Source organism: Phaethon lepturus, unplaced genomic scaffold, assembly GCF_000687285.1.
Source record: "Phaethon lepturus isolate BGI_N335 unplaced genomic scaffold, ASM68728v1 scaffold46424, whole genome shotgun sequence".
NCBI classification, from domain to species: Eukaryota; Metazoa; Chordata; class Aves; order Phaethontiformes; family Phaethontidae; genus Phaethon; species Phaethon lepturus.
The window spans coordinates 1-9975 of NW_010536419.1; the positions used below are offsets into that span (position 1 = coordinate 1).

The following is a 9975-nucleotide window of genomic DNA, read 5'->3' on the forward strand; positions in this document are numbered from 1 at the left end:
TGTTTTGTTTTTAACAAGAGAGAATTCATGAAGCCTAAATGTCCTGGTCCCGTCTTCAAGTCTTATTGCGCTGATACTGGGCAATGCTTTAAAAGATGACCCATCACTTCAAGAAATGGTAATGGGTGCCATATGCTGGTGACAATTTCAAGTCACATGGGGGATGGGGCCCATTGAGTCCAACAGGCAGTCAGGCAAGGTGTTCTTGCTGTGTCTTTCTCTTTAAGAATATATATATATATTCCCTGTCCTCCACTGCCTGAGCCCTCCGAGGCGCATTCGGTGCAAAGGCTTCACCTAACGCATCCCCAAGCCAGAGTGGCCACATCTACCACACTTCAGCCGTACAAAGGCTGAGCACAAGGGGGAGCGGCTGGGAGGAGCGAGCGCTCTAAGAGCAAGACCAGGGAAGAGGGGAACCTCCTCTTCCTCCTGCAGGGCCTGCCAACACCAGGTTAAAACAACTGCAAGTGCAATACACCACTGCTGATGAGACCCTCGGCGTGGCTCAGGCAGGCCATCCCACGTACTTCTATTATCTGTATCCTTGGCTGGTGGGGTTTGAAGTTCAGAGAGGACCGTGGGGATGCACTTGCCCATGGAGACCACTCCAAAAAAAAAGCAGAGCGTGCACACATTGCACGTATTTCAAATCTGGAAGGGCCAAGCCCCAACTAGCTTTATACTGATTTATGCCCAGAGGTGAGCCATCCAGCTGATAAGCCTTAAGAGAAATGGGAGGAACCATCTGAGGAGAAAGGAAAGCCTCACTTCTCCTCTGCACCTCGCGCTCTGACATAGGGTGGTTGCTCTGTCTGTGGCAACCAACTCCTTTTAGGCTCAGGACTTGCCTCCGCATCTCAGCACCAGCTCCGCGGTGCCCAAAAAGCTGTTTGGGCTTTGGGAGAGGGTGAGCAGCTGCCAGGACAGGCTGGAAGCGGACGGACAGAGTTGGGTTTACATCACTTGGTGAAATCAAGCAGGTGAGGGAAATATTCCCCAATATCTCAGCACTTTAGGCTCCCTCCCACCCGCGCTGGCCCGTGGCACGGTTACGGTCAGGGTGATGCCTCCGTCCGAGTGCCGGATGCAGCCTTACCAAGTGAAATGCCTCGTGGGAGTGCTGGAAGCTCAGCAGCATGTACTGCAGGACGGACAAAGCCCCCTCTCTCACAATGGGGTACAGCAATTTGGAGAAGACCTGGCGAGGGAGAAAAAAAGCAAATGAGAAGGCAGGATGGCACTGCAACACGCATGAGAGGGGGCCAGCAGGAAAGAGAGGGGCATCTACCATGGCTGCTGGTCTGTCCCTACTCCATGCTGGACATCAAAGCAAGCATCCTACAGCCAGTCCTCCAGAGTCATCTCCTGTCCAGAGCATGGCCTCAGGGCATCCTAAAAATACCGTGTGAGTTATCCTCACCCTTTCAGGCCTGTGCAATGCCTGGCACAGAATGCTGCAGAGCTCCGTACCTCCTGATGGATGAGGCCGTGCAAGCAAAATCAATGCTAGATTTTCTAAAATGTGCCTCTTCTCTTTTATTGTGATATTTGGAACTTTATCACCAACCTCTCAGGCAAAGAGATAGAAAGAAAAGGCCTTTTTCAAAGGTTAAGTAATGATATTTATCCTATTTTACAGAAAACGGCGTAAGTTGACGATGCCCTCTACCCCTTTCAGACTATACTTCTGAAAGGTTCCAAGAATCACATGTTATTTTAAGGGCTGTGTCCCTTTCCTATGCAATAACAATGAAAGGAAAGATAAAGAAAAGTCGGAGATGGTTGGCTACTCTCCGACTGCTCAATGCACGTGGGGGATCACAGGGTCAAATGCAGTTATTGATAATGTTCCAATGCTGATAATTATGGTATTGATAACTTCTATGGTGACATCCATTGGAGGCTCAGCCAGGTGTTATCGCCATTTTACAAGGGAGGGGATAGCAGGACCACAGCATGGAAAATGTTTTTGAAGCGGTGACCAATTCCAGCACTTGTTTTTCAGAGAGCAGCAAGTACTCACTGCTGAAACAGGTGATGGCAATGGCAGGGGGGGCTTTATCTGCACTATTAAATTAACTAAGGCCATGGCACAGAATTTAAAACTGACCTGAGACTCTGTGGACTGTTAACATGCTCACAGGTGTGTATTTTGAAATTAAAACCAGCACCGTTGAAGGAGAGCGTGTCATATTCGCAAAGGCAGGTTGAACAAGAGCTCCATAATTTGGGAAGAAAACTGTTTGGTTGGCTTGCAAATCCTTGGCCTTTTTTAGTCCATAACCTTTACAACATCAGTACCATTGCAAACCAAAACCTAAAGAACTGCAGGTTCTTCTGGAGAACATCATTCCTGGTCGCAAAAATGGCATCAGACCACCACCCCATGCACAGCAATGCAGCACTCGCAGAGAGAGCAGAGGGCACAACGGTCCCTTCAAAACTCCTTTTCTCTTTTTGATACACCTGAATTCACATCTCATCCTCATTCAGCTGAGAGGCAAGGAGATATCTCAGGTGCAAGGATAAGTCTGTTATTCACATTTGTGTTTAAAAGAGGCCACTGACCTTTTCAATTTTCGAAAGAGTAACTTCAATCAAGATGCTGAACTTCTTCACTGCAGCCAAACCCTTCAGCAGAGCAATGATCCACTTGTCTATGTTCTTTCCCAGTGGCCAGGACACCCACTCGATCATCCTGAAATGAAATACAAACTCTTAAAATAAATTTAATGCACCTATTATGAAAGCCAAGCTCCGCTCTGGGTTCAACCTCCTTCAAATTCGTGTCCAGTCAGTGGGATGACCAAGTAAGAGGTGGGCTCCACATAAGGCATTTCACGTGTTATTCAAAGCACAATAGAGTCTGAAGTTGAATTACCCCAATGTCATCAGCATACTGTGGCTCATCAGAGGACCTGACCCAAGTCCATAGAAGAAAATGGGGTTTTCTTCCACTAACTTCAGTCAACTTGAGTTTGAGTTTTTAACATCAATATGGTGTTCTGTATACCACAGTTCTGCTTTGTGGATTTTCTAAGATATCTTTCAGAGGAGGCCCTAGAAGGACAACCTCTGTTTTTAAAGCATCATAAGGCAGATCTAAAGGGGTAATGATGGATATCTGTATCTGAATGAGGTGTTGATCAAGGTCTCTCCATTGTCACCATTAGAGAACAAGTGATACTGGTATGATCTCTGCATTGTTACTGGTAAGGATAATCCACTCAGATTCAGATCTTTAAATTCTGTGTGGGAAACATTCATTTCTAAAAACGCATTAAAAAACATACTGGTAACCCTAATAGAAGCCAGATATTCCGGAATGTCACAGCTAACAAATTTATTCGACAGCCGCTCAACCAACATGTTGTCATGTTTCTGCAAGTAATAAGTACTTTACAGAAGTCACTCATAAAAAAATAACCTCAGACTGAGTGACAACAGGTTGTTTCTGTTTAAATCTAATGTTAAACAAAAATGGGACGTAACTAAGGCTTGGGCTCTCCAAGGGTTGAACTTTGCTAACTGTTTCAGTACCTTTGATCTGAAGATATCTCAGATCTTCAGTCTCCCGCCTTGGCCCAGCTATCTTACCCAATCAGTCCTTTTTGCTTATCAGTCTGTATCGTGTGCAAGATATACGAAGGGAACACAGATAACTAACCACCACAAGGCAAAGAGCAGGAGTAAGTGAAGTCTACAAGGAACTGGAAAAATAAAAGGCTAGGCAGTAAGGCGTGAAGTAAAGTCAGTAAAGCTTGAAGATCAGAATACGTTGGGATGTTGAGAAATACCAAAAGCCAAGCCAAGTTTGATAACTAAGCAAATACCAGAAAAGCTTCTGCAGAGATTTGCATCAGAAGAGAATAAGGAAAGCCATGCAGTCACGGTATACGGAGGATGTGATGGTGATTAAAGATATGATATGGCCTCTAGCTGTGACTTCCAAGCTAAACACATCCTCTGCCCCCATTTTCAGCAAGAGGAGGGAATTGATCAGGGTGGCAAAGAAGAGGCAGCTAAAAGATTTGAGGACGAAAACAAGAGCAACAACAGCTGATGTGAAAGCGAAACGTGAAGAGCTCATGAACTCCAAGCAAGAGGAGGTGGCGATTTCCATCATGTAAAATTCAACTCTGGTGAGTTTTAATGACTCTGTTAACTTTAGCATGGGGCTTTATGTGGGTAGAATAGGAAGACAGTTCCTATAATTAAAACAGGCAATGGCGGGATGACTGGGAAGAATGAATAGTGTGCCACAGTGGGTTACCATAGATGCCAAAGTCAGGTTTGTCAGGATATATGAATTTCTAGTCAAAGGACAGAAGTAGAACATATCTGACTGGCTATCTGAAAGGAGGTTAAAGCAACATTCTTCAGGATCTAATGATGTTAGCACAAACATTCTGAGCATGGCTGTGAAATTTGTGATGATGCAAAGCTGAGAGGCATCATCAACACAAGAGGAGGATCAAGGAATCACAAGGAAGACCCTGAGGATTAGAGATGTAGAACCAGGAGGAAATGAATTGATTTAAAACGCATGCAAGGCACAAGAAATGGATGCTACATGACAGTAACTCATCTGCTTGGAGACATCCAGCTGGACACCAGGTGACTAAAAGTTCCCAGTGTAACTGTAGCCATGGAAAAGACCATCACCATGCTGTGGTGCAGAAGAAAAGGTGTTTTCTATGGCAAAACAAAGACCTCTCAAGCTGTTGTCTAAGGCCATGACGAACCGTACCTGGAACATGATGCACAAACCTCACCTTCCATGTCCAAGACCAATGAACTGACGTGGGAGCAGGTGTTGAAGAGCCTGTTAAGGTGGTCAAAAAAATGAAGAACTTTTCCTGTGAGAAAAGCTTAAAATAACCTGGCTTGTTTATCGCAGCCACGGGAGAGCAGAGATGGGAAGGGCCTGCTCTGCCTGCATATGTTGAAGGAATAAACACCAGGGAGGGAAAAGAGCTTTTTCAGCTATTTATGTTGTCATTAAGATCAAATGAACTATAAGATAGCCAGAAATACATATAGACTGGCTATTAGAAGAGAGACTCAAACCACTAAAGCAACCCAACGGTAGAACAGCGATGAAAGAAGCGCAGTGGGAGCAAAAGCCTTTCCTGCTTTGAGGAGTGTAGCTGAACATTCATGAAAGGGGTCTGTAATGTCAACGCCTATAAAGCAGGGACATGTATCCAGAGATCCAAAGGTCCCTCTTCACCCTATCTTCTTTTACACAGGCATAAAATAAACTTTTTTGCTTTAAGCTATTTTTTTCCAGCACTAGTGGCTAAGTTACAGTCCTGGCTGCTGCTTGCCTGCATTGCTACAGTAAGCAGAAATTACATTTTAAATTCACACTGCACGTTCCACATTGCAAGATCCACAAATGTTTTGGAAGCCAGGGCCCTAATTTTCCAAAGGAGCCATTGATTTGGGACGCTAAACTTTTAAAAGCTCAGATCCTGGTTTCCAGAGGTAGCAAATGCCTGCATCGCTGTGTGATGGCAGATGCCTTCTTCATCTGGACCTGGGCTCTTTGAAACAGATAGGCCCCCAGGAAAAAAAAAAAATAAAAAACCAAATCAGTAAGTACTTCTGAAGTCATGGATGCACATTAATAGAGTTTATCTGAAAAGATACAAGCTCTAAATAAATTCTTTAAAAGAGATTGTGGTGTATGCTTATGCCAGCAGGTGCCAGGCTTGCTGGATTTTTACCACTGTTTATTCTTTAAATGCTTGATCAGAAGCTCCACCCCACGTCCAGTTTATTCCCCTGCTACTGACTCCCAAACCCAAACTCTGGAGGAAGAGACTTCTGTATGGGACCAGTTTGTCAGGGTTCCTAAGCTGAAAGACCCTTCAGCTTGTACATTTTCCTTTGATTTTCCAGGCGTGGAGCACGCGCTCATGGAAAGGCCAACAGTCGTGCAGTTTTCTGGGGCACCCGTCTGCTGTAAACACACTGCCAAAACTTCCACATTTCTCCTAAGTGATCTTAATTGCATTTTGTAGGCTCTGCTTAATGTTTGGCTAATTCTGAGTAACCATTTACTCATCCTTCCACATGACAAAGAATGTTTTAAGGAATGAAGCAATTGAGTTTGCAGCCTCTATATTTAGACACTGGTGCTCTTAGAGGATTTATCGCCTGGAGCTCGCAGCAGCAGGTTCCCAGAAGGAGAAGAAGGTGGAGAAGAGGGTTAAGAACTGAACTAATAACTTAATCTTTTGTCTTGGGTTGTTCTGGACTCTGGGAAAACCATGACCATCCCCAGCAAATCAAAAAAAAAGCATCAGGAATAATGTGTGTTTCTGTCATGTAATCTTACTGGAGGGACACAAATACTGTCATAAGAAGAAAAGAAATATTTCCAGCGAGATCAAGTCACAGAAGCTTCCTCAGGTTAATTGTGTGTGCTACTGCATGTGAACATCACCCATTTAAATAGAAACCTCTAAGGCAAGCATGAAGTTGAAGATACTCCTAAGCAAGCCTGGAGCAAGGTGCTGGAGCATAGACGAGCTGTAGGACTTGGACAAAAGTGTGTGAGGAAGATCTGGTGATGCCAAAGAGGGCACTGTCTCAGCAAAGACCAGGTCTAGCATGTCAGGTAGTATTTCACCCACCACTCTTCATCATGCTTTGACTTCTCCGTCGACTCCGCCTGCACAGAGGGCAAGGACAAACATTGCACAGGACCAAGATCCAGACTACCAGCACCACATTCACCTGACAAAGATCAAAGTGGGATCATTGAAACAGTTGGGCACACCTCCCTCTCCAAGATTTTTAGCTGTGACTGGTGATTTAGGATGATGTCCTTCTGAAGGGAGACAGGAATCAACATGAAATTCTGTAAAGGAGAGTTTTGTGAAGAAAAGGCCCTCAGCAGCTTCTGGGAAAAAATCAAAACTCTCCAAGATTTCTTACGTTGGACATCCTATAGCACCGCGTATTTCTAAGAAAAAAGAAATCAACCTAATAAAATTATTATTGTTATTGTTGTTACATAAATTAGAAGTCTTTATTCTAGTTCTTTAGGACCTCAGGGCTAAGGAAGGATCCAGAAATTCCCTTTTTCTCCACACACTCCTCACTAGACAGCACCAGCCAAACTGGCTGGGATAAAACCATACAAAGGAACGGGGTGCAGCCTTGGGGCAGGTTTTTCTGTGACCTGAGAATGACATTCACTAATGCAGCTTCTCCTACCTGCTGATAGCCGTCATCATTTGCACATCGGTGATGCTGTCATCATTGGTCAGGTTTCTTATGACGCCATCCATGAGCTCCAGAGGGACAAACTGGACCACACTGGCCAAGGCGTTGGATGGCGCTTCCTGCTCCTCTGCAAGACATGGGTGAGAGCCAGCAATGAAGATATTAGTCACTGGGAAAACCAGGCACATGAGGTCATTTCTCATCTCTAAAAGCCAGATCACTTCTGCCTATGTAAATGGAGCAGGTAGTCAGCTGGTGTAAATGAGTGATGTGGAGTCCGCACTTAGCTGTGCTAGGAGGACAATTCCCCAAATCCCAGTGTAGCACATAATGAGGTTGGGTCATAGCAGATGGGCTGTTGCATGAAGCCATCTGTACACAGCCCAAAGGGAGGAAGAGATCACAGGCACAAGAATATTCCTGGGTCCCAAATTTCCTCTGCATGCTCTCTTTATACTAATTTCTGCAAATAATTGCGATGGGATGCAACTGCAGGTTTGCCTGCCTGGAGCACCTCCCAAAGGATGAGGTTTGCATACAGAGGGCACTGAAAACCCCATCTCCCCATGGGTTTAGGAATAGCTGGAGCAGGAGCTCACCTGCCAGCAGAGTCCAGCCTTTCATGGCACCGGTACCTCCAAAAATCTTCTGAGACCCCCTGCAATAACCTAAAGGCCCCAGAAGTTGAATGAATATCTTCTGTCCCACCTTGAGATACAACCATCCTCCAGAGAGAGAGTAGGGCTTCCTATCTCTGGTTAGGTGACAAATAACTCCTCAGCTTTGTCCCTAGCTTCCGGTAAGGAGCAGGCTGTGGGGTCCGATCAAGTCAGCCTTAAGAGACTGACATTTCGAAAAGCTTTCAAGCCCCACTCTAACCAGCTGCAGATAAGGTGCTTTCCATCAAGCCCAGCTAATGCTGCAAAGTGCTGAACACACAAACTGGTGTTGCAGATATTTCAACCCAGTTAATGACTCCTGCGTACAGACTCTGTGTGGTTTCAGGGGATATTCTTTTCCTAGCTTAAAGCCCTGGGTAACTTTTAGGGACGCTTGTTTATGATATTTCAGCTGTGGCTGCATTTCTGGAGAGGATGAGAACCATACAAGTTGTCAAACTAATGAAACTTGACTTCATTGGAGCCAACATTTACATTCCCAGCCTTTTTTTTTTTTAATTACCTGTCGAAGAAATTATAGTGAACAGCTCCTTCAAAGAGGGCAGGATGGCGGAGGTCTGAGTCCTCCAGATCCTCTGCAGCAGACCGCTCACTTTGTTCACCTGCTCCAAAAACTCCATGATGTCCTCCTCCCCCTCGGAGATGCACTGGAACTGCCCAATACACCGGATCAGCTGCTGACAAAACAAGACCAGGTGTTTGCCCGTGGGAATGCACTGAGGATGCTGGGTTAAGAGTTTGCTGATCTTCGCACACTGCTTGGGGCTGGGCCTCTCACAGACTTTCCGGAGCACCTCGATCCTCAATAAGCTGAAGATGTTGTTTGCTGATGGGCTTTCCAAGACGAACTGCAGTCCTAATTGGATATAATCAAGGACGTAATGGCTTCTCTTCCCCAGAGGTCCATAGCCTTCCTGAAGGAGACTCAAAAAAAATTGAAGAACTCCTCAAATTCCTCTGGGTGGTAGTGGCCATAGACCTCCAAAACTTCTTTCCCAATCTCTCTTTTATACTTGGTGTCCCCCATGAGATAAAGCTTGGTAGACAGCTCCAGCATGGACCAGCATTGCTCGCTGTCCATGGGCTGTTTCGCTGCCTCAATGACACGCCTCACAAGCCCTTGCTTCACGTTGTTGGGGTATGAGGACATCACCACGGCTTCCAGTATCTTATCCATCTCTGCTCCCAGGTGCTGAAAGAGAGGAACAGAGCAGCAGGTTAGTTCAAGCAGAGTCTGCTGAGCTTTCAAGCCCAGGCTGCCAAGGGAGATCAAAGAAGCAGAGCTTGAGAGCTGTCCAGGACCACTATGAAGATAATTCTTGTGCCCTTTTCATAGTGGCATTCAGAGAAGTTTCCACCCTGGTGATGTTTGACTGAGACTAAAGCCCCCAAACTGAATGAATACACAAAAACTTCTTCAGACTCATTACTTATTTGAGCATTTTCATCTTGTAAACAACCAACTACAGTTTTACACTTGACCCTAGGGATGGATGAACTCCCTCTCCTCGATGGGTTCAGCAACTCAAGATGGTGCCCCATGTTTCACAAAATGCAATCCCTGCTGGAGACAGCCTGCCACAGACCCATGGGGAGTGGGGAAGCAGGGGAGCCAAGTTCTTCCACTGGCGTTTGCTGGCTCAGGTGTCCTCAAGAAGCAAAGACGCTCCCAATGATCCTCTTCACATTCCGGGAAGGAGAAAAAAGCCCTGGGAAGCAGAGATGAGATTGCAGCCTCTCTGTGCAATAGCAGGGGCACACGTTTGACATTTACGCTCTGCTGCCAGCCACTCCGGGTGAATGGTGCAGTCTTGGCTGCTCCCCAGGACCTGCCGCATTTGTATGCGGGACCAAAGTGAGAGGGGAGAGAAACTGCAGAGTCAGGCAAAGTTTCCCATTCGTCACTGCCCAAATTCACCAGCAATAAAGCGTTAGATGAGAGAGTAATAAATCCTAAGGATTTCCCTGGAAAATCTCAGAACAACATGTATAACCAGGTGTTGGATGCACTACTGCACAAGAAACCCCATTACAGAGTGATAAAATTAGACAG

The 9975-nt window shown here is 45.6% G+C and overlaps 1 protein-coding gene across 1 annotated transcript; it reads right to left on the reverse strand.

The window, feature by feature from the left end:
• Nucleotides 1–1099: 1099 nt before the first annotated feature.
• Nucleotides 1100–9099, reverse strand: LOC104620064 (ubiquitin carboxyl-terminal hydrolase 35-like; the record flags this gene model as incomplete). Its single annotated transcript, XM_010286153.1, is given in 5 exon segments — nt 1100–1201; nt 2572–2701; nt 7234–7369; nt 8425–8859; nt 8862–9099. Coding segments are annotated over 5 exon segments (1041 nt in total), but the record flags the coding sequence as incomplete, so codon positions are not given.
• Nucleotides 9100–9975: the final 876 nt, after the last annotated feature.